Source organism: Eumetopias jubatus, unplaced genomic scaffold, assembly GCF_037043125.1.
Source record: "Eumetopias jubatus isolate StellerSeaLion01/CBP00866 unplaced genomic scaffold, mEumJub1_p1.0 scaffold_4, whole genome shotgun sequence".
NCBI classification, from domain to species: Eukaryota; Metazoa; Chordata; class Mammalia; order Carnivora; family Otariidae; genus Eumetopias; species Eumetopias jubatus.
This window is the reverse complement of record NW_028274810.1, coordinates 53509316-53533848: the sequence shown is the minus strand read 5'-3', so window position 1 is coordinate 53533848 and position 24533 is coordinate 53509316. Positions and strand designations below refer to the sequence as shown.

At 39.7% G+C, this 24533-nt stretch overlaps 1 protein-coding gene across 1 annotated transcript in view; it reads left to right on the top strand.

The window, feature by feature from the left end:
• The window catches only part of LEPROT (leptin receptor overlapping transcript), an 86518-nt gene that overhangs the window by 42245 nt on the left and 19740 nt on the right, over positions 1–24533 (top strand). The window contains exon 3 of the mRNA XM_028102484.2: positions 14686–14741. Within this exon, the coding sequence (XP_027958285.1) occupies positions 14686–14741 (56 nt within the window). The remainder of the gene's footprint in view (positions 1–14685; positions 14742–24533) is intronic.

Sequence of the window (24533 nt, the reverse complement as noted above, 5' to 3'; positions counted from 1 at the left end):
CAACTCCAAGAGGGCAGAAAGTTTTATCTGCTTTGTTCACTACAGTATCTATAGCCCTAGAAGAGTGCCTGGCACAGAGAGGATGTGGAAAATGAATGAATGAAATTGGCAAAGTGCCCTTCAGAAATGCTATACTGTTTCCACTCCTACAGAAGTAAGGCATTGTCTGTGTCAGAGAAATATTTATGATGGGTAGGACTTTGAGGCACTAGTTGAATGCTTCCTAGGATCTCTGCGGAGGGCACTGGGAGTCAAGAGCCTTGAAGGCACCTGGGTGGCTCAGTTGGTTAAGCAACTGCCTTCGGCTGAGGCCATGATCCCAGGGTCCTTGGATCGAGCCCCACAACGGGCTCCCGGCTCAGAGGGGAGTCTGCTTCTCCCTCACCCTCTGCCCCTCCCCGCCCCCCGCTCATGCTCTCTCTCTCTCAAATAAATAAATAAAATCTCAAAAAAAAAAAAAAAAAAGCCTTGTAACACTAAAACAAGGCATGGTGCCTGGGACCACTAGGCCAATAGCAGATGTCATACACAAGGGAGATGCCTGCTGAAGATACCACCTGCCCTCAAACAGGTTCAACAGGAATATTTTTAAAAACATGTGCAGCTATTGGTTTCAGGACTTGAGCACATAACTTGTTCACATTACAAACTTTGGGACTTGTTCAGGACTATGTCCCGGTTCCTTTGGTTCACATCTTTCTACCACCCAGATTGCCTAATTTTTGAACTTTTTATGAGCAGAGTACTGCTTTCAGTGTGATTTAGTCATTTCCCGCAGCTCCCTATCGTTCAGTGTAGCTTTTAAAGTTACTTGGGCCATTTTGGGTAGAGGACACTGGATGACGATTTTTGTGCAATTAAATAAATGGAAGGCTTCTTGATATTATTAATCTTCACAATATGCAACCCAAACTCATATTATTCAACTGGAGATTGTTTTGAAGTCATTTTTTAATTACAGAATTTCCAAATCAGAAAGTATATCTGAAAATAGAAATTTGGAACTAAATACACATTAGAGTGTGAGGGCTTTTTTTTTTTTAAGATTTTATTTCTTTATTTGAGAGAGAGACAGCATGGGGGGCGGGCGGGGAAGGAGCAGATGGAGAGGGACAAGCAGACTCCCCACTGAGTGGGGAGCCCATTGCAGGGCTCGATCCCAGGACCCCGAAATCATGAACTGAACTGAAGTCAGATGCTTAACTGACTGAGCCGCCCAGGCACTCGAGCACGAAGGGCTTTTTATAGAAACTAAGAGGGGCAACAAAGTGTAGGGGGAAAGCACCAGGGCCAAGACTCTGGAGATCTGGGTCCCATGGACTTCTCTGTCCATCATTAGCCCCGCTAGTTCCCCTACTTAGTTGGGAAATGGGACTGCTCATCCTAACTCCCAGGCTTTGTTATGTGGAACTATAGATATGTGGATCACAATGAAAACTGTAATGTTTATTCAATTGAAAAGGCTGCACTAATTTTCTTAAATACTGGAGAATGATGGTAGGTTGGTAGAAAGAGGGATTTTGATGGTAGGTTGGTAGAAAGAGGGATTTTGAAAGACTCAAGCTTGTTTTCCCAAATCATTTTGCATGGAACTCTACTTCATTGACATGTTTAGTCTGCTTTTGGTGACGGCTAGCCTCAATATCTCAGTGGCTTATCCCCCATACACATTTATTTTCATGCTCACTGTCTGCAGTTCAACCACAGTTCAGCTGGTCTAGGCTGGGCTCCACTGCATACTTGGCATCAAGGTTGTAGTCACCATGGCTTGATTCCAAGCTATTAGTTGGGTTCAGATCTTCTCTATCAGTCTAGTACAAGTGGCTAACCAAGACAGGTTCTCACAGAAGTGTAAGAGAGAAATTGATCTTAGAACATCTAAGGCCTCTAATGTTCCATTGACCAGAGCAAGTCACATGTCCAACCCCATTGTCAATGGTGTTGGGTAGGATACTTCACCTAGAGTGGGGGCAGAGGGAGTGACTATTTGCTTAATATTAAATTTTAATTTTTAATAAACTTTCACAGATACTTTTCTAAAAAACATGGGAACATGCTTTAGAGAGCTTAGAAGTTTCTTAGACGTTCCCAATATATAATGACATATATTTTTTTAAGATTTTATTTATTTATTTGACAGAGAGAGAGAGCACAAGCAGGGAGAGCAGCAGGCAGAGGGAGAAGCAGGCTCCCCACTGAGCAGGGAGCCCGACGCGGGGCTCGATCCCAGGACCCTGGGATCAGGACCTGAGCCGAAGGCAGACGCTTAACAGACTGAGCCACCCAGGCACCCCTATAATGACATATTAAAGGTTGTGAGAACTCCTGTTCTAAATAAAATTGTTTGGTTTAGCACAGTGATAACCAAATTTATGTGACCATAGTAATTTTTACCTATACTTCACAAACGGTTTATATATCATGGAACTGGATTTTTACCGAATACATTTTGGTAATGCTATTCTCAAGTATGCAATTGAACAATTGTACCAGCTCTGGATCACACACTTCCTTTGACTCTTGGTTCTGGAACTATTTTAAGTGTCTGGTAGAGTCGTGATAGGTTCTGCACAAACCTGGTAAAAAAATACTTTGCCATCATGGTCCTAACTTAAGTAATGTAAAAGATAAAGCCTCATCCTGGTAGAAGAAATTATAAATGTGTGATTTGTAAGATTATTTTCACCTCTTTTCATTCCCAAATATCTTTTACACCTATTTAATGATGCCTAGAATTCTGGTTCCAGGGGAACAAAGGCTCTACATTATATAGTGAATGAGAAAACTTTGATTTAATAATGAAGCATCCTATTCTGCAGTGAAATATAATGAGTCAATGAATCACCTGATGGAGGGTCCAGCTCGATTTGGAGAAGGGGAATAGCATGTTGGTAAGGAAAAAGACCTAGTGACTTGAACGGAGGGTCTTAGGGACTGAATGTTTATGTTCCCCTCCCCAAATTTGTATGTTGAAAATCTGTGCCCCCAATATGACACTATTGGGAGATGGGGCCTTTCAGAAGTAATGAGGATTAGATGGGGTCACCAGGGTGGGATTCTCATGAATGGGATTGTTTCCTTACAAGAGTCACAAGAGAGCCTGCTTCCTCTGTCTGCTGTTGGCCATGTGAGGACACAAGTGGGCAGTTTGTAGCCCAGAAGAGGACCCTCGCCAGGACCTGTGCTGGCACCTGATCTCATGCCTCCAGCCTCCAGAACTGTGAGAAATAAATACCTGTTGTTCATAAGCTACCCTACGGAATACCAGGCTGTGGGATTCTGTTTTAGCACCCTGAGCTAAGACAGAGGGAAAGAAAACTCTGAGAGAGGAAGCAAGAAAGAGGAAAAACAAGGATGCACTGCAAAAACATACTTGGTCAGAGCCACCTGAGGACAAATAGAACTTTGTATTAAGGTCTTTGTCCCAGGCCCAGTTCTACTTTGTGTGACTTAAAGACCTATGTTTAATAGTAGCTTCCGATAAAGGACCTCTGTTCCCAGAGGATGCAGGAAGCAACATTGCTCTAGGTTCCCCAGAATCTCAGTCTGTCAGTGGAGGCAGGATTTGGAAGATTATGTATCCCAGCACTACAATTTGACAAATGAGAAAATTAAGGCACAGAGAGGAAAGAAAAGCTTAAAATTTGTCAGCCGGAAGAGATGGAAATGGACCTACATCTCATAGCTCTCAGAACAAGACACACTTCACAGCAACTGCATTATTAAATAATAATAGTGATAATGATAATGCCTACCATTGGTGAAGCATTTATTATAGCCAGGGCTAGTTCTAAGTACTTTATGTGGATCGTTTCTTTTATGGATCATAATGACCCAATGAGGCAGGTATCCCCTTCATATGGGAGGAGACTGAACCCCGGAGGAGCTAATAAACTTTGCCTCCAGGGTTACCTCCAAGGAAGTGACAGAGACAGGACACAACAGAAAGTGATTTTCAAAGCAACACCTGGCACAGACCAAGTCTTGTTCCAGAAACATTCACTTGACAAAAGTGGGGCAATACTGCAGAGCTCTTCATTCACTCAGACAAACAGAAAATGGGTTTAAAGAACACGTTTCGGTGGAGCCTCCGCCCGAAGCCGGCGATTCGCGACCAGGGCAGTGCCGCCCGTGGCTTCTCCCTGCTTGGTGGCCGTCTGAGCCGCATGCCGGGGCTTCCGGAGCAGCGGCGTGAGGACCAGCAGAGAGGAGATTCCATCTGACAGAGGTCGCCACCATCTGCCTCCCCACTTGTCCCCATCCTCAGGCATCTTTTTAAATAATGTAGTTACACATTAGTTGTCTAGTTCTTCATAGTGAATGTGGTTTAATCATCATTCCTAGTGACTTGAAATTTGAGCCTTAGTGTTATTTGTATTGAAAATTATCTTTGAGTTTGATAAACTCTGTTTTAAATTAACAGATTTATTGTCAGTTTCTGAGCTACACAGAGCCTTCAAAAGAAAATGAAAAAGCATTTTTGATTACTTTTCATATTTTTGACTAAACACCTATACTAATGGAACATATAAGTACTTCTTTAATGAAGTATTTAATTGGAATTTCAAGAAATAATCTTTGGCAGAATTTGAAAATTACAAAATCTTGAAGTATCATTTAAGCTTTCTCTCATTTTTAAGATTTACAGTGAGATTTTTCTTACTTCCTCATGAGAAATTAGATCTTATTAATTGGAAGAAAATATATTTATGGTCAAAGAAATAAATAAGCCCTTATATTTGTTGCAACTTACTGTTTCTTGAAATGAATGATCTAAATAGCCAAAAAGTTAAAAATAAAAAAAATTATAGTGATTAAAAAAAAATAAAGGACACATTTCTCCATCTTCCCTGTATCCACCACCCAGTGCAACCATCATCTTCTTTATGCCAGACAGACACTAAACTACAAATCCCCTGAAATAACTGGGGAGAAAGTGGAAGAAAATTGGCAGCATTCACTGCATTCTAAACAGGTAATTCCCAGGAATACAGTCCTGAAGATTTGAGTTGAAAGGAAGAAACTTGGTCTTAGTGGGTACTTAATCAGTTCAGATGACTAAGAAACAAAAAAATAAAAAACAAAAAACAACTCAGGTGAGTGGAATTGTGTGAGTGGACTACAATAACCACGTAGAGTGGAGGCAGGCCAGGCAGAGGGAAGTTGATTAGGAGCTAGATTTTGGAATGAGAGTAGTGTCGGTGAATCTGCCTGTCAGTTGCAAATGTGAGAAAAGTAGTCAATGTCCATACCAAGGACAACAGGCAGGACCGAGGGGAAATCCACGCACCCTACCTACTGGAACCTGGAGTCTGAATGGGTCTTGCCCTGTTCTAGAAGTAGAGAAGAAAAAGTAAATTGAAGTGGTCCCTTGGGTGGAAAAAATACTGTGCAGCAAGAAAAGAAACAGTATCGAGAAGAATTGGGGGGAAGAGTACACATCTCAAAACAAGGGACTCTGGGATCCAGAAGAATATTTAAGAAATAGTTTGTCATCTTCAGAAAAGTACAAGAAGATACGGCATCTGTGCATGAGGAGCAGAAGGCCCTCAGTCTGGTGAGCTGGGTGGAAACAGAGGTGTTAAGGAGGGACTGCAATAAAGCGAAAATATAATGGAAGTTGGATAAAAGACTCCAAATTTCTGGAAACAAACTAAAAAATAATATTGGGTGCCAAGTTAGACTTGTAATAAATGGTACTTTAAAAAATGACAAAATACCTACAGGTGAATGATAAAGCATTTTGTATCACAATTTTCTGGAAGTAGCCAAAGCAGAGGAAATTTATAAGTTTGAGTTGATTTTCTGAACAGAAAATAACGATACTGAAAAATAAATTAGCAAAGATTTTAACTTCACCTGGAAAAAGAAGAGTGAGTGAGCTAAAAGAAGGAAAAAAGCCACCAGCCAACAAAAAACAAGAAAGAGTATAATGTAAAGATAATACAAAACAGAAAAACAATAGAGAAAATCAATAATACCCAAATATGATACTTTGAACAATAACCATCATAATATCAACAAAAAGAGCTAATATTTAGCACTGACTGGCACTGTTTTAAGTGATTTATTTATGTTAGCTCATCTAATCCCCGTAACAGCCCTACGATGAGGTGTTACAATTTTTTAAATAAAATTAAAAAAAATTTTTTTTAAATTTTTTTAAAGATTTTATTTATTTGAGAGAGAATGAGAGAGAGAAAGAGAGAGCATGAGAGGGGGGAGGGTCAGAGGGAGAAGCAGGCTCCCTGCTGAGCAGGGGGCCCGATGTGGACTCGATCCCGGGACACCAGGATCATGACCTGAGCCGACGGCAGTCGCTTAACCAACTGAGCCACCCAGGTGCTCGAGGGTATTATAATTATCTCCATTTTACAAAAGAGGAAAATGAAACTATGAGAATTTAAGTCGCTTGTCGAAAGTTATCCAACTAGTTAATGGCAGAGCCAGGATCTGAACTAGGGGGCCTGGTTTACCTTTCAGAAGACAGAAGAACCTCCAGCAAGGCTGTTAAGAAGAAAAGTGAAGAGATGAGTAGGCAAAATACACAATAAAAAGGGAGAGAGACAATATTTTGAACAACTAGCTTATATCTCAATAAATGTGTAAACCTTTGTATTCGTTTGCTAGGGCTGCTCTAATAAATTCCACAGACTGGGTGACTTAAAGGACAGAAATTAATTTCCTCACAATTGTGAACAATAGAAGTCTAAAATCAAGGTCTTTGCCAGTTTGGTTTCCCCTGGCCTCTGTCCTTGGCTTGCAGATGGCTGCCTTCTCTCTGTGTCCTCACATCGTGTTTTCTCTGTGTGAGAGTATGCTCTCTGTCACATTTCTCTGTGGGGCCAAACTTCTTTCTATAAGGACACCAGTCAGATTGGATTAAGGCCTACCCTAAGGTCTCTTTTTAACTTAATCACCCTTTGAAGGCCCTTTCTCCCAATAGAGTCACCTTCTGAGGTACTGGGTGTTAGAGACTCAACATATGAATTTTCTGGGAACACAATTCAGCCCATAATAGCCTAGAAAAGTGGATTTTGGTGGCGCAGGGCAGGGTGGTGGTGGGAGGGAACTACAGGCCTAAGGTAAAATAGAAAATTAAATACATCAATAACAGTATGGTTATCAACCTTCCTCTTTTGATAACAGTTGGTTATATATATGGTATATATATATAATACTTTGATAACAGTATGGTTATCAACCTTCCTCTTTTACTCCCCAACTTGTCAATGAATTGAAACCCTGTTGATTTACAGGTAAGCTCAACACATTTTCCAAAGAAACAGAAAATCCCTATATTATGTAGTTTTTCCAGAAAGAAAAAGATAAAACAGTTGACCAACTTCTTTCATTCAGAAAGTAGATACAGTAAGTATAAAAAAAAAATGATAGGCTTCATGTTAAAACACAGGTCCAAAAAAACCCAAACGGTATACTTAAAAAAAAAAAAATCCAGCAATGTAAATAGGACATGATACATCTTGATCAAGTTCAATCTATTTCAGAATATAAACATGCTTTAGCTTTGGAAAAGTCTGTTAATAAAATTCACAGCAACAGATTAGAAAAAAGATTTTATCATCTCAATATATGTAGGAAAAGCATTTGATAAAATTCAGTATCTATTCATATGCTGCTTTTATTTTTTATTTTTTAAAGTAATCTCTGCCCAACGTGGGGCTCAAACTCATGATTCCAAGATCAAGAGTCACATGCTCTCCGGACTGAGCCAGCCAGGCACCCCCTCAATATCTGTTCATGATTGAGGAGAAAAACCTTACATAAACCTAGGAATAAAGGGAATTTCCATAACCTGAGAAAAGGTATCTCTGCAAACCTTACAGCAAACCATACTAAATGGTACAACTTTAACACATGATCTTTCAGGTATTTGTTATGCTACAAACAAAGCAAAACTAACAAGAAAAGAATGGTATAAAAATTACAGAGAGGAAGTCACAGTTTTGAGGAATTATATGACTATTTACATAGAATACCTACATAATCTAGAGATACATCACTAAAATTGATAAAAAAGTTTAGATATGTTGTTTATAAAATTTAATATACAAAAATCTATGGTATTTCTATGCAATAGCAACAAAAATGTAGCAAATAGTTGAAATAGGGGTGCCTGGGTGGCTTAGTCAGTTCAGCATCTGATTCTTGGTTTTGGCAGGGGTCATGATCTCAGGGTCCTGAGATCGAGCCCTGCCTCGGGATCAGCGTGGAGTCTGCTTGTCCCTCTCCCTGCCCCCTGCCCCTCCTCCCCCTGCTCCTGCTTTCTCTCTCTCTCTCTCTCTCTCTTTCTCAAATAAATAAATAAAATCTTTTAAATAAAAGAAAATAGTTGAAATAAAAATGTACAATTCTATTTATAGTAGAAATTTTATATACATACATGCACAAACAGCTGGAATAATCTAAAAAAATCTTTATGGAGAAAATTATAAAATTTATTAATGGTATTACAAATACCATGATTAACATTAGATAATAAGCAGACTCTCTTGAATGTCTAGTCAAATGGAACGACATATTCAGTGGTATTAAAATAAAAATCTAAAAATGATTTGTGCTGTCCTTGAAAGCTTGACACAACAAAGCTTGAAAGCTGGTTTTAAAATTTATGTGGATCATTGAAGGCCTGAGAATGGCCAAAATAGTCCTGAAAAAGAAGAAGCAAATCTTATTATAACATTATATTAAGTAAGAAGTAGGTAATTGGTGCAAGAACTAAAGGGACCAAGAGACCAATGGAACATAATAAATTTGATATATACCAGAAACTTGTGGAAAATGGAGTGGTCAACAAATGGGTTGAAATTATTGGAAAAAATGGAATTGGATCTGTACTTCACAGTGACCATGAATATCGATTCCATATCTAGTAAAAATGTAAATGTGGAAGGCAAAGCTAAATAAAACTTTTAGAAGAAAGTATAAGAAAAAATCTGTGACCTGGAGAAGGAAAATATTATTTGAACAAGATCTAAAGAGCACAGACCACAAAGATTGATGAATGTAATTGCATTAAATAAGAACTTTCGTTCATGAGGAGACACCATAGAGACAGCAGGAAGGAAAAGACTTGGAGAAGGTAATATATATAAAAATTGTGTGTGTGTGTGTGTGTGTGTATCTGGCAAATAATTACATAATTAGTATTTAGAATACACAGTATTTGTACAGATCTGTAAGATAAAGACAAAACCATGAAAATACACTCAGACACATTAACAATCTTAGAAATGCAATTTTTTAATTAACATAGAATGTATTATTTGTTTCAGGGGTACAGGTCTGTGATTCCTCAGTCTTACACAATTCACAGCATTCACCATAGCACATACCCTCCCCAATGTCCATCACCCAACTACCCCATCCCTCTCACCCCCTCCACTCCAGCAACCCTCAGTTTGTTTCCCTAAGATTAAGAGTCTCTTATGGTTTGTCCCCTCTCTGGTTTCCTTAGAAATGCAAATTAAAAACGCAATGAGATGCCATTTCAGACAGAAGCCTGATATTAAAGATGCTGGCAGAGAGAACATAATGGAAGTAGAGCTATAGTCAATAGTTAGAAACTACTTGGGTTTACATTCTTGATTTAAAACTACTTGGGCTCAATTTCCTGCCTGTCACTCACTGTTTAACTTTGAAGGATTTGATTAACTCCTCTAAGTCTTCATTTTCTTATCTATTCAACACGGAAAGTAATGAGAAATCACGTGTAAAGCCAGCAGCTCATTGCCTGGCACATAAAAGGATACTCACCACAAGTTCGTTGTTCTGTAAATATTATAGCTAGTGTATGTTGAGTGCTCACCTTGGGCCAGGCACTGCACTGGGCTAAGTGAGTCGTTTGTGCAATGATCTCTTAACCATATGCATTGTGATTATATGCATTTTACAAATGAGAAAACAGGCATAAGTAGAGACGAGGGAGTCAGGGCTCAATCCTACATCTCATGGGCTCTGAAGTCTGCATGTAAAATTCAGCTTCATTGTCCCCCACTGTTACCACAGAAAGCATATCTTAGGTAGATACAGATAATCTTCAAGGTCACTCACATAAATCCTTTATTGCCATCACATGCAGAAACAGACAGAGGCTAGCCTATTTATTTCCCTTTCTGGTTAGAAGTTGTGTCATTTTTCAGTATTGTTCTAAAAACAGATTAGTAACAATAGATCCTATAGTGCTCTTATTACCAATTTGTACAGTCAGCCCACAACATTACTTATAAAAATGTTCTTTGGAGCCTCTGTGGGTCTCTGAACATTTCTGCAATGCTGTTTTACAGAGAGTGCATCTGAGAAGAATGAGGGTAGAGAATAACATAATGAAGCCTATTGGGAAGCCCTCTCTCTGAGCTAAACTGGAGGTTCAGATGTGGTATTATGTTTCTGAACTCTGTTCTCTGAAGCTCCATTTTGGAGTCTTAGACTTAGAAGGGACTTTAGCAAATACCTCTGTTCCACTTTTTCTCCTCTGCCAGAATCACTGACAATATTCCTGATAGTTCTCGTACTTGCCATAGTTCCAGCAGGGAGACGTAATTCCCTGGGAATTTTTTATTTCTAGACCCCACCAATGGTTAGATAGCACATTCTTCTATCTTTAGTTCTGTAACTTTCATTTTCTGATGAGTTCTGCCTTTTGGAGCAGAATAGAATAAGTGTATATTTTATACATGACAAATTGTTAAAGTTTGACGACAGCAGTCAGGTTTCCTTTGATCTGAGCAAATTGGGTCCCATTTTGTGCCCCATGACAACCACAGCATCTAGAACAGTGTGGGAAATAAAGTAGGTACTCATGAAATATCCTGATGAATGACTGAATGAGTTTTCTCTTTCCTACACTAGCAACTTCAGAGTCTTGAACAATTCTTCATGAGACAGGGCTTCCAAATTTCTCAGAGACTTAGTGATCCATCCATGAACATGGTCTAGTTCCTTAATATCTTTCAGAAAGTGACTGTAACAAAATATTCTATTTCTTTGAATGTGAAACTTGAAATGTGACCATTAACTTCTCAAATTTGAGCTCCATGTGGTCGGGGACTACATATCCTATGTAAAGAGATAAATGAGTGGTTGAATGAATAAATACTTAAAGGCTGCTCTAGGTGGTTACGCTGTTACATTTGACCCTGCCACGCTTGGCCACAACTGGATGGAGTAAAAGCAAATATCGGATTTTTTTTTTTTTTTTATTGGGCCAATTAGATACCTCTCCTGGGAATGTGGAAGCACTGTTTCCCTGGAGAGGAGCTGGAAGGCCCAGCATTGAGGCTGAAGGTAGAGACGTGACTAGTCATAGCCTACGGAGTAGAAACAAGAAAAATAATGCAGGTCCACAGAGGGAAACACAGAGGAGAGACAAAGCCCATGGCTCCCAGCGAACCACATGGCTTCCCAGCGCCTGGCTCCAGTTTCCACGAGGGTCAGCTGCTTTCATTTTGTGAGATATCTAAATCCTTACAATCATCCCTGTCCCATTCTGAGAGACAGACAGACACATACAAATGCACACACACATTGCATGGAACAGTTTATTCAACCTAGTAGAACAGTCTTTTTTTTTTTTTTTAAGGATTTTATTTATTTATTTGGCAGAGAGAGACACAGTGAGAGAGAGAGAGCACAAGCAGGGGGAGAGAGAGAGGGAGAAGCAGGCTTCCTGCGGAGCAGGGAGCTCGATGTGGGGCTCGATCCCAGGATCCCTGGATCATGACCTGAGCCAAAGGCAGACGCTCAACAACTGAGCCACCAGGCGCCCCTAGAACACTAATTCTTTCTTTTTCTTAAGGATTTTATTTATTTATTTGACAGAGAGAGACACAGGGAGAGAGAGAGCACAAACAGGGGGGAGTGGGAGAGGGAGAAGCAGACTCCCCACTGAGCAGGGGCCTGATACGGGGCTCGATCCCGGGACCCTGGGACCATGACCTGAGCCGAAGGCAGACACAACGACTGAGCCACCCAGGCGCCCTAGAACATTAATTCTTGACTCACATTCTGTACTCAGATTACTAGAATGCCCAGGTCTTTTCCCATGAACTGCTGTCAAACTGTGTAATTTAGGTTCTTGGGAAGGTTCATTCATTTACTCATTCATTCTACGGCAGCACATTAAGCAACTATGTGTATGTGAATATACTTTCTATCGTTTAGTTATTTGCCTGTCAGTTCTCACTTTCTGCTGCCTCCAAGGACAGCCTCCTCTAATAATCCTCCCACTCGGGCGCTTGGGTGGCTCAGTCGTTAGGCGTCTGCCTTTGGCTCAGGTCATGATGGATTGAGCCCCGCATCGGGCTCCCTGCTCAGCGGAGAGCCTGCTTCTCCCTCTCCCTCTGCCTGCTTGTACACTCTCTGTCTCTGTCAAAATAAATAAAATCTTAAAAAAAAAAATCCTCCCTTTCTCTTTACTTCTTATCAGCAGTGGAATGAAAAACAGGTTACCAAATACTGAGCTGTGAGCAGTAACAGCAAAATAAAAGTTCTTAACGGTCCTAGCGTGGGCAAGTGCGGGGATGAAAGCACATGATGTTTACTGTGTGTATGCTGCCTGCAAAGAGAACATTTTGCCTACTTTCTGTTTTCCTCTTAGATTCTGCGTTGTCAAAGGTGTAGTAAATAAATATTGGGTAACTGGGGTTATGTGTGTACATACATATATACATACATATTTCACATAAGTTTCTGTCCAAATATATTTACATAGCTAGGGAAAAACTGAGTAAGGTTTCTACCAGAATCCAACAGTGAAGAAGATTTGATGACATTTAAATAAATGAAATTGGTTACATTTATAGACCAGCAGATGTACTCAGGACTTTTTCTCTCTAATTATGCATCTTGAATAAAACTAGAGATTAAAGTTGGCCATTTAGTGTGCTCTTAATTCATCTCTTCCATTCCACTCTTACTTCAATCAAATTAACCAACCTTTAAACACCCATTTCTAAGCTGCTTTTCTGCAATTCCAATTTGTATGCCTTACACCAGCCTCCATCACTTGTGGGTTCAGTTTTAGGGGTAAGAAAGGGCATGAGAAAGAAGACACTTTTTTTTTCTATAGTCCAAATGCCCATGCAGTAGCCAAGTTTATACTTGGTCCATCCTCTGCTTTCTTTCTTTCTTTTTTTTTTAATTTTTAAAGATTTTATTTATTTGAGAGAGAGAGAGCATGGAAGGGGCGGGAAGGGAGAAAGAGAGAGGGAAAAGCAGACTCCTTGATGAGCAGGGAGCCCGACGTGGGACTCGATCCCAGGACCCCAAGATCATGACCTGAGCCAAAGGCAGACATTTAATGGACTGAGCCACCCAGGGGCCCTGCTCTCCATTTTTAGCAATAAAATTATTAGCAATAAAAACAGTATGGCTCTAAACTAAGGGATTTGAATCCTGCCTCTGCTACCTCTCAGCCATCCAACTTTTCCGCAGTTCTCTTAATTTCTTTGTACCTCAGTTTGTTTCTATCAAAAATGAGGTTAATACCACCAACTTGTAGGAATTGCTGTGAGGGTTAAAGCACTCCAGTGTCTATCAAATACTTAGCGTAGTGCCTGGCGTGTGTGGTTAAGTGTTCAATAGCTGGTGGCTTTTATTGCTGTGTGTATGGCTGTGAGACTCTGCTGTCCATGACCCCAGAGAGAGAGAGACAGAGAGAGAAAACAGCGTGCAAGGCAGAGGACTGAGAGAAACATTTCCAAGAGCATAACGCATTTTCTGGGAATTCAGATGTTAGTTTGAAAAATCTTAAAAATTTGTCCGTGGTAACACAACTTATTTACAGGCTGTCCTGGGGATAATATGAGTGTTCCTATGAGTACTATCCCAGATTTCTTTTTCTGTGAGAACAAACTCCCCTGTGCTTCTTAAATTTCTGTTTTCTTGGTTGAGAATTTCTGTTTTCCCTAATGCACCATGGGTTTTCTCAACTTTCCCCTGTTGAGTCCTAGGAATTTCAATCTGGGCTGTGGCAAGAATGGCATTTCAAGGAAGGAGACATGGAAAATGGCAGTTCTTCCCAGTGAACACTGTGTTTTAAGATCTCAGAATAATTTTTTATCCCTTTTGTGGAAAATGGCTTATCCGGTGTATGTTTAATGCTTGAATCTAAGCAAAAGTTCTTACTAGCCAACTGTCATGCCTTGAATGGCTGAAGCGCTTGTATTTTGCTCTCAGCCCTCTTGGATGACTTGTGGGAGTATCTTCCAACCTCCTTCCTGAGTGAGTTGCCTTGGGCTTAAACTAAAGAAATAGAAAGGACTGTGAGTGGAGAGTTGATTCCCAAAGTGTAAAGAATCGATCAAGTTTGTGGAATGCTAGACCAAGCTTGCAGGGGATCCTGAGGAATCAGATGCCCGTTGATTTTTAATAAGAGGTAGAACACAATTTGGAAAGCAGAGCGTTGGGTTAGATAGGCCAGGTGATCACAAAGTTATGACTCTAAGATGAAAACGGTTGGCTGAGCAACATACAGTTGTACACATGGTTGCATAATGTGTTTCCACATCCTTACCTAACATAAGTGCTTATTGCTGGTAGGGAGGTCAGCCTGGCCTTGGAAATATGCTGCTGATAGTCACATGTGAAGTGGTTGATGTTTGTGATATTCTTAAAACCTCTTTATGGTAAACAGTACAGGCAATTATTTTCCTCTATTTTCAGACTAAATCAAGTGGGTCGAAGAAGTCTTAAGAAGAGGCTCCATTTCCAGCTAACAGGTTTGTGTCTAATTGTTCTTGGATCGTAAGACTTCAGAAAAATCTCAAAAGCTCATGTTACTCTGAAGCAACAAATGAAATTTCTTAGTGAATATCCCACTAAGTAACTGACTGTTAAGTAACCAAACGTTATCTTTATCTACACTTTAGTTTAAGATTTCAGAGAGAAATGTGGTCAGGTTTATCAATGTGATTCCATCTCTAACATTGTCTCTGCTAAGAAGAACCACTTTCTCCTGTGATTGACTGCCCAGGGGAACCTCAGGATATCTCTGGTGTAAAAAGCAAACATCCTTTTTAGCAAATAGCTGGATATTATGGTAGGAAGTATGTAGATCATCTTGCTTATTTTACCATCCATCCGGGCAGAGATGGAAACATTGTGAGCTGGGAACATTGAGTTTCGCTTAACCTGTATCCTTGCCTTTTAGAAGGTATCTGTTAGGAGTAGTTAAGGTAAATGGATTGCTTCTAAAATTGTGAGATGAGCTATAGGGCAGCATTTCTATTTAATTAGCTTTTTTTCTTTTTGTATTTTCTGTTGGGAAATATGGAGTAGGACCTAAGCTATTCATTCATTGAAGCATATAGTTTGTTTTTTAGCTTAGCTAAGAATACTGTTTATGGCTGTTTCAAAAAGTATAGCTAGATAATTTGTAAACTCAATGTTATGTCAGTTGTAATTACTTATTGTGCTCCTTTCTGTATTGTGTTTACCAAGGTCAACCATATATCATACTTCTAATGAGAAAGATTTGCATTAAAATATCTTTTCTATGCACAGGTGAGGGTAGAAGACTCATTATCTTCTCCCACTCCCAAAGCACCCAAGCTCCAAACTTCAAGATCATATATTCTTTTCCCACTTCTAATCTAATATTAAATCGTATTGATTTTATCTTAATATTTTTTCTACTTTTTCCCCATTTTCCATTACCATTGTCATTATCTTAGCTCAGGCCCTCTGATTTCATCCCTTAAATGTTTCTCTCTCTCTCTTTCTTTCTTTCAAGATTTTATTTATTTATTTATTTTAAAGGGAAAGAGAGAGTACAGGCATGATTGCCGGAGCTTCGGGAGGGGCAGAGGAAGAGGGTGAGGGAGGAGGAAAGGATCTCAAGCAGACTCCATGCTGAGTGTGGAGCCCGTCTAGGGGCTGGATCCTGGGACCCTGAGATCATGACCTGAGCCCAAAGCAAGAGTCAGACACTTAACCGACTTAGCCACCCAGGTGCCCCACTTAAATGTTTCTTTATTATGCATAATGTATTTATTCAGCAAATGTTTACTGTTCACCTGCTATGTGCTAGGGATTCGCTGCTGGGAATACCAGCCATAATCAAAATTAACCCTCATGTTGGGTACAGTCTTCTTAACTGAGTCACTGCCAAAGCCTTAAATAGGTCTTTTATATATTCTCTCTCCCTGCAATATAATAAAAACACTATTGCCAGTTTAATTTTGTTTACTGCTTTATTCTGATTTGCAAGACCCTAATAGTGTGGACTGTCTTTTTTCCAAGGTTATCTCACATTATTCTTTCTTTCTTTCTTTCTTTCTTTCTTTCTTTCTTTCTTTCTTTCTTTCTTTCTTTCTTTCTTTCTTTCTTTCTTTCTTTCTCTTCTCTCTCTCTCTCTCTCTCTCTCTCTCTCTCTTCTTTCTTTCTTTCTTTCTTTCAGTAAACTCTACCTCTAATGTGGGGCTCAAACTCACAACCCCAAGATCCAGGGTCGTATGCGCTACTGACAGGCAGCCAAGTGCCCACCCTCTCTCTTAATTTTCTTAATTCTCTACATGTTAGATACATTTATCTACTAGATATGTAACCACAATCCCTGGCCTTTCCCAGGTTCAGGGGTTTTGTTGTTCTTTTCCTATGGAAATGCTTTTTTCCCCATCATCCCATATGACAAAATCAATCCATCTTGTAAAGCTCACTCTAATGGTCAATTTCTGCAGGAAGCTTTTCCTGATCTCCCTCCTCCTTCCTCTTTGGCAGATCCTTGGAACTTGTTTTGTTCTCCAGCATTCATTAGCCCTTACTATGTAGCCTTCCGGGCTCTGCCCCTACACATTCCGAATTGCTTGCCTAACAACTTAGAAAGGGAGCCAGTACTGCCCATAGCAGCCACCAGCAATTGCGCTAGCCTTTTCTTTTTTTCTGGCACACTCTGGTACTCCGCCAGTTCTTGGACCCTGTGAGTTCTTTCTTTTCTTTTCTTTCTTTCTTTCTTTCTTTCTTTCTTTCTTTCTTTCTTTCTTTCTTTCTTTCTTTCTTTCTTTCTTTCTTTCTTTCTTTTTCTTTCCTTCTTTCCTTCTTTCCTTTCTTTCTTTCTTTTTTAAAGATTATTTATTTATTTGTCAGAAAGAGAGGAGAGAGCACGCACAAGCAAGGGGAATGGCAGGCAGAGGGAGAAGCAGGCTCCCACTGAGTAAGGTGCCTGATGCGGGGCTCGATGCTAGGACTCTGGGATCATGATCTGAGTCGAAGGGAGATGCTTAACCAACTGAGCCACCCAGGCGTCCCAAGGACCCTGCGAGTTCTTTGCCCATCTCTGTCCTCTCTTTTGTGCATCTCCACACCAATTCTGGCTCCTTGGTATTTCTACTTGTTCTCTTAGTGTGTGATGATTGATTGTTCATCATGGATTTTGAACTGAATTGTGTGCTTTTTTTTTCCCTAAAGTGGATTTTCTTGGGCAGAATCCAGTCTTGCCTGCTGCCAAACCAGGGGGAGGTGGTCAATCAATTATCTTTATTTACACTTTTTTTCCTTTTTAAAATTAAAGCAAATTTCAATTGTGGGAAGACATACACATAACATAAAATTTACCATCTTAACCATTTTTAAGTATGTAGTTAAGTAGTGCTAAGTATATTCATATTGTTATGCAACCCATCTCTAGAACTCTGCGTCTTGCAATATTTCTTTATATTTTTAAACAACCATTACTTTGCTTGCCTATTATTTACCTTGCCCATTAGACTGAAAGTTTCTTGAGGACAAGGCCGTGTTCCTGATTTTTGTGTCCCTTGTCAGACTGCCTGGTATAATCAATTCATAATTACATCACAAAGTTGAATTGACACGTTTCCCCTTTGTGCTCATCTAACCTGCTTTCTGCAGGAATCCTTCTCTGCTCACAGACCTGTACCCTTCTATCAGTGAAACGGAGACCCTTTTGAAAACATTTCCACTTATATAAGCAAAGGAGGTGAGCGTCCACAGTCAGAAGTTGGCCTAAGGCATTGATCGGCTTTGGAGGTTTTGCTTTAACTGCTACGTGGTGCTGTTGTTTTTGTTCTGAGAGGTAGGATACAGCGGTTTTATTTATTTTAAGAAGGCAGGAAGCCAGGAACACATAATTGAAAGGAAGTTTCTGTGCTGGCATATTATTCTAACTAAGATGGTAACAAATAAATTGTGACTTCCTTTGGTTTGAAGTGGTGGATGTGAACTGAGTGGAACATTTTACACTCATGAAATTGCCAAGTGGCAAATACTTTCATGGCTCCTATTGTTAAAAAAAAAAAGGCCTATAAATTTGCACATTTCTAGGAATGTGTTTTGTTACATAATTGCCTCACAGAATTATCCTGTACGTGTTCCTTATGTCTCCACACTGAGGAAAGACCCAGTGTCTCCCTGCTGCCTTCATACCTTCGAAGACTCTCAGAAGGCTTATGTCTCTTAGAGTCGCCTCTCCTGGTTTTCTGCTTCTGGAATTCTTCTTTGTTGCCGGCATTTTGCTTCCTGTGGTTGTTCTCTCTCCTCTAGCCAACATGTGCCCCGAAGCATTCCGTTTGCCTTGATTTCTCAAAAATACCACGTGCACTGTCCAGAAGAAATATGTAAGTGCAAACAGAGGAGGTAGCATGAGGGTGGAGGTTACTTACATCATAATGGTGCAGAAAAATGTAAATGAGATATGAGGAACACTGTTCTTAAACTTCATTGGCCATTCCTACCCCTGGAAATATTTTGGGGACTGACTTCATTCTTTAGTATCCGTGGTCTCCAGCTAGGTCACTGATTTCGTTCCATTTCCTTTATTGCTCTGCTCTGGGACCCCAATCTCCTTCTGCTAGTCAGTTCTTGGAATATCACAGTTTGTCCAACTTTAGTCCACTGTTTATCTTGCCCAAATTTCTATCATGCTCTGGGACTATTGTTCCATAATTATAACGGCAAAAATTTTTTTGTTTTTATTAAAAAGATAATTATCTCCTTAGGAGTGACTTAGTTTTTTTTTTTAAACTTTAATTTTAGAACAGTTTTAGATCTAAAGAAAAATTGCAAAAATAATACAGAGAGTTTCCATGTACCTTGCACCCAGTTTTCCTTATCATGAGCATCTTATATCAGTAGTTGATTTGTCACAATCTATGAACCAATACTGATACATAATTATTAACTAAAGTCTATATTTTATTTAGATTTCCTTAATGTTTTCCTAATGTCTTTTTTTTTTTTATGCCAGGATGCCATTCAGGATACCACATTACATTTAATTGTCATGTCTCCTTAGACTTCATAGCTTTGACCATTTCCAAGACTTTCTTTGTTTTTGATGACCTTGACAGTTTTAAGGAATACTAGTTAAGTACTTTGTAGAATGTCCCTCAGTTGAGATTTGTCTGATGTTTTTCTCATCATTAGATTAGGGTTATGTGTTTTGGAGAAAGACCACAGAGGTATAGTGTGATTTTTATTATCAATGTTGAGGTTGACCTTGATCACTACTTATCACTAGTAAATATACAGGTGAAGTAAGCCATGGCCTGAGAAGAACAGCATGGTAATCAGGGGCTTATACATTTCAAGAATGTGAATCTGGGTCACCCACCAGTTAAGCTACCCAGACTAGCAGAGATGCTAGCTGAGTAAAGGGGATTAGAATAGGATGTAGAATTTTTCACAGAACTAGAACAAATAATCCTAAAATTTATATGGAACCACAAAAGACCCCAAAGAACCGAAGCAATCTTGAAAAAGAGAAAAAAAGAAAAAAAAAACGAATGTATCACAAAGTTATACTACAAAGCTGTAGTAATCTAAATAGTGTGACATTGGCACAAAAGTTGGAACAGAATAGAGAGCCCAGAAATAAACCCATGATTATATGGTCAATTAATCTTTGACAAAGGAGATGAGAATATGCAGTGGGAAAAAGACAGTCTCTTCACCAAATGGTGTTGGGAAAACTTGACAGCTACATACAAAAGAATGAAACTGGGCCACCTTCTAACACCATACAGAAAAATAAACTCAAAATGGATTAAGTGTGGGACTTAAAACCATAAAAATCCTAGAAGAGAGCACAGGCAGTAATTTCTCTGACATTGACCATAGCAACATTTTTCTAGCTATGTCTCCTGAAGCAAGGGAAACAAACGTAAAAATAAACTATTGGGACTACATCAAAATAAAAAGCTTCTGCACAGCAAAGGAAACAATCAACAGAATGGAAAGACAACCTACTGAATGGGGGAAGATATTTGCAAATGACATATTCGATAAAGTTTTGTATCCAAAATATATGAAGAACTTACACAACTCAACACTCAAAAAATAAATAATCTAATCAGAAAATGGGCAGAAGATATGAACAGACATTTCTCCAAAGAAGACATCCAGATGGCCAACAGGTGCATGAAAAGATGTTCATCATCACTCAGCATCAGGGAAATGCAAATCAAAAACACAATGAGATATCACCTCACGCCTGTCAGAATGGTTAAACAAAACAAAACAAAACAACCCCCCCCACACACACACACAAGAAATAAGTGTTGGCAAGGATGTGGAGAAAAAAGAACCCTTGTGCACTGTTGGTGAGAATGCAAACTGGTGCAGCCACTGTGGAAAACAGTATAGAGGTTCCTCAAAAAGTAAAAAATAGGATTACCATAGGACCTATTAATTCCACTACTGGGTATTTACCCAAAGAATACAAAGAACACTAATTCAAAAGGATATATGCATCCCTATGTTTATAGCAGCATTATTTACAATAGCCAAGATATGGAAGCAGCCTAAGTGTCCATCACTAGATGAATGGATAACAAAGAGGTGGTGTATATATAATATTCCACTATATATATATAGTAGAATATTACTCAGCCATAAAAAAGAATGAGATCTTGCCATTTGCAACAGCATGGAGCTAGAAAGTATCATGCTAAGCAAAATAAGTTGGTCAAAAAAGACAAACACCATATGATTTCACTCATATGTGGAATTTAAGAAACAAAACAAATGAACAAAGGAAAAAAAAAAAGAGACTAACCAAAGAACAGACTCTTAACAATAGGGAACAAGCAGGTGGTTATAAGAGGGGAGGTGGGTTGGGGATGAGTGAACTAGGTGAACGTATTAAGAACACACTTATCTTTTTTTTAAAATTTTATTTATTTATTTGCCTGAGAGAGAGAGAGAGAGAGAGAGAGAGTGAACAAGCACAGGCAGGGGGAGCGGCAGGCAGGGGAGAAGCAGGCTCCCCACTGAGCAAGGAGCCCGATGCGGGACCCTGGGATCATGACCTGAGCCTGAGGCAGACGCTTTAACTGACTGCGCCACCCAGGCGCCCCAAGAACACACTTTTCTCGATGAGCACCAAGTAATGTATAGAATTGTTGAATCACTATATTGTACACCTGAAACTAATATCACACTATGTTAACTGCACTGGAATTAAAATATAAATAAATAAATACATATAAATAAATAAATAAATAAATAGGAAGTAGAGGAAGGTGGTAAGAATCAACTATGTTTCAGGGACCAGCTGCAGTGTCCCTCCAACCTTCTTCATCTTGTAAGTTTTTCCCAGGGAAAAGACCAACTAGAATTCTGGAAGAGTTCTTCCCAGATGAACTGAATTTATTATATGAAGCAAATGGATTCAAGCAGCACGAGAGGTGGATTGTAGTGGATGCTGTGTTTTATTGTTCAGACTGTACCTTGAGAACCAGAAGCACCGACCTCTTCCATCTGAGTCCAACCCTAGGACCAGCTACTGGGGAAAGAAAACCAACTCACCTGACTGTGCCTCTACCACGGGAGCCACCCACATCCCATGACTAATCAACGGAGGTGATTCAAAGCCCTCTCCCCTTTCCTCGGTGAGGGATATCTCAGAAGGGTCAGCCCAGCCTCAGAGTTTCTTGGGAAATTGTCTTAGGCACCTGTGGCAGCTCTATTGCTTTTCTCCTTTCGCAGCTGTCCAGTCCTGCTTTGTTCACTTCCTTGGAGATGGTGTTCTGTGGAGTGCTTCCCAATAAGCCACCTGCATGCAGATCTCTGTCTGGAAATCTGTTTCCCGGGAAGCCCAGCCTTTGACACACAATGAAGAGACCTGAAGATATGTAAAAATACTTTAGCCTATCTCAATCTTCTCTCTCATGTATGAGCTTAAATCTTAAATGGGAGGGATGGTAGGTTGAAGGAAAGAAACTAAATATGGCATAAGGAAAAGATAAGAGGATTGGAACCTTGTATAAGAGTGAAACAGAAGTCAGAGGACATAATCCATAATGGGCCGAGCAGTACTTTGAGCCTTAGAAAGAGAGAAAGTAGGATAGAGGTCATCCAGGAAATTATTGAGGGGATTGGAAGAGAGTAATAGTGAGGTGCTGTATGGACCAGCTTGTTGAAGAAAGAAATTCCTAGGTTAACTTTACGCTAAAACTGAATGCACAAGTGCTAATCAGCCCACAAAGTCTTGGTGCGTTTTTATTTCCTGTGAGTCTGCCTATTTTTGCGGTGTGAAGGATTCTAGTGGTATTAATGGGAGGATTTCAGGTCCATCCTACAAAGGTGGGTGTGGGGAGGTAGGTCAGCTGATGGGAAAGTGAGTAGATGGGACTTTCAGTTTCTGTTTTGTTTGTAGAAGTTGGGATGACTTAACACTTGCTAATATCACACTTTCTTGAGGTTCATTGTATTCAGAGTGAATTTTGAGCGAATCACCTAATGTCTAGGATCTTTTGTTTCTACATCTATTGAAGTGGTAAGAAAAGTCTCACTTCACTTTCTTCATTATCTATGTGCAGGTGTTTTAATACTTAAAGGAAGCCATCACATGTAAAATTAATTCCTTTATAAATAAAGCCCTGAGTCAAACGATTCAGAATTGAAAGGAACATCTAGCCCACTCTCTCATGAAGTATAGATATCCTTTCTGTGGCATGCCTGACAAATGGTTATTCAGCCTCCGTTTAAATAGTTGTAGTGCTGGCAACCCAGTAAGTGCATCCTAGAGAGCCCTGTTGTCAGACGACTCTAGAGCAGTGATACGGGAGATTTAATCCTAGGACCGGTGGCATCAGCCCAAACTGGGCTCTTCTTAGAAATGAAAAATCCCAGGCCCTATGCCAGACCTGAATCAGAATCTACATTTAACAGGCTCTCCCAGTAATTCACATGCATATTACAATTTGAGAAGTATGACTCTAGAGCTTTTTATTATTATTATTATAGTATTGATCCGAAAGCTTACTTTTATAGTATCCACTCATTAGTCTCAATTTAGTTTCTTGCAATTTTATATGTCTAGAATCTTACTTATTGCACATGAAAACTGTTCAAATCTTTAAAAGCAGAATCCAGGTTGGTTGTTGGCTGGACTCTTTCTAAATTGTTCAGGGCTGGAACCTTTCCTGTCCTGAGCTTTCCCATGGTCCCTTTGTTCTGTAGGATTTTTTTTTTTTTTAAGATTTATTTATTTATTTATTTGAGAGAGAAAGAGAGAGCACGAGTGGGAAGGGCAGAGGGAGAGAGAGAAAGAATCTGAAGCTAAGCACGGAGCCAGACAGGGGGCCCAGTCTCACGACCCTGAGATCAAGACCCCGAGCCCAAACCAAGAGTTGGGCCCTTAACCTACTGTGCCACCCAGGTGTCTCTCCGTAGGATTGTTTCAACAAGAATATTAGAGTCTGCAACTGACGGATTTATCAAAGGCAAGGCAAGCTGCCTCATCTTTTTGCCTGCGGAATGGAAATGAACAAGAAAGAACATTTGAGCTGATTGTTTATACACTCCAGCCTTAGGGCATATAAACAGGATGCAACCACTTATCTCACTCTTATTGTTTCCTGCAGATTGTGGCATGTTCCTAAATTTGCTATCTTCTCAGGGATAGTTCCTCAAACTCAGTCTTCTTTTTTCTAAACTAAAAATATCCTCTTCATTCAACTGCTTCTTGCATGGTTGGATTGGAATGTAAACTTTTTGAGAGAAGGGGATGAAGTCTTACTCGAGTATTTTGTTTTTAATTTCAGGTTAGGTCAGTGCTTAGCACATAATATGCTTTTAATAAGTAATTTTTGAACACACAAATAAATTAATGAATGGGGGACGTGGTTGCAAGACCTTGGTTGTCATCTTTTGAAAATACATGAGTGTGTCACTGTCTCTGACAAAATCTGACATCATGGATTGGGCAGAATACTCCACATGTCGTATGACCGTTTTCTAGCGATGGTAGTATTAATTCCCCTAATTTAGACTTTATGCTTAGATGAGCTCAGCCTGATCATGACAAAAAGAGACTAATGACCCCCATCATGATGGTTGGTTTGGGAGTTTAGAAAGTCAAAATAGATGCCTACAAAGTCAATTCAGTGTATCGACAAGGAGGAATTTGCTTTAAATGACATTTTTAGAGTTTTTTCCTTTTGGATCTGAGGGGTTTTCCAAGGTTAGGAGGCCCTCCTGGCTAGAGAGCTGCTGTCTTTCCTCCCCCACCCCCCTCCCTCATTCTTTGCTTCCTGATGTCTCTAACTGCGTCT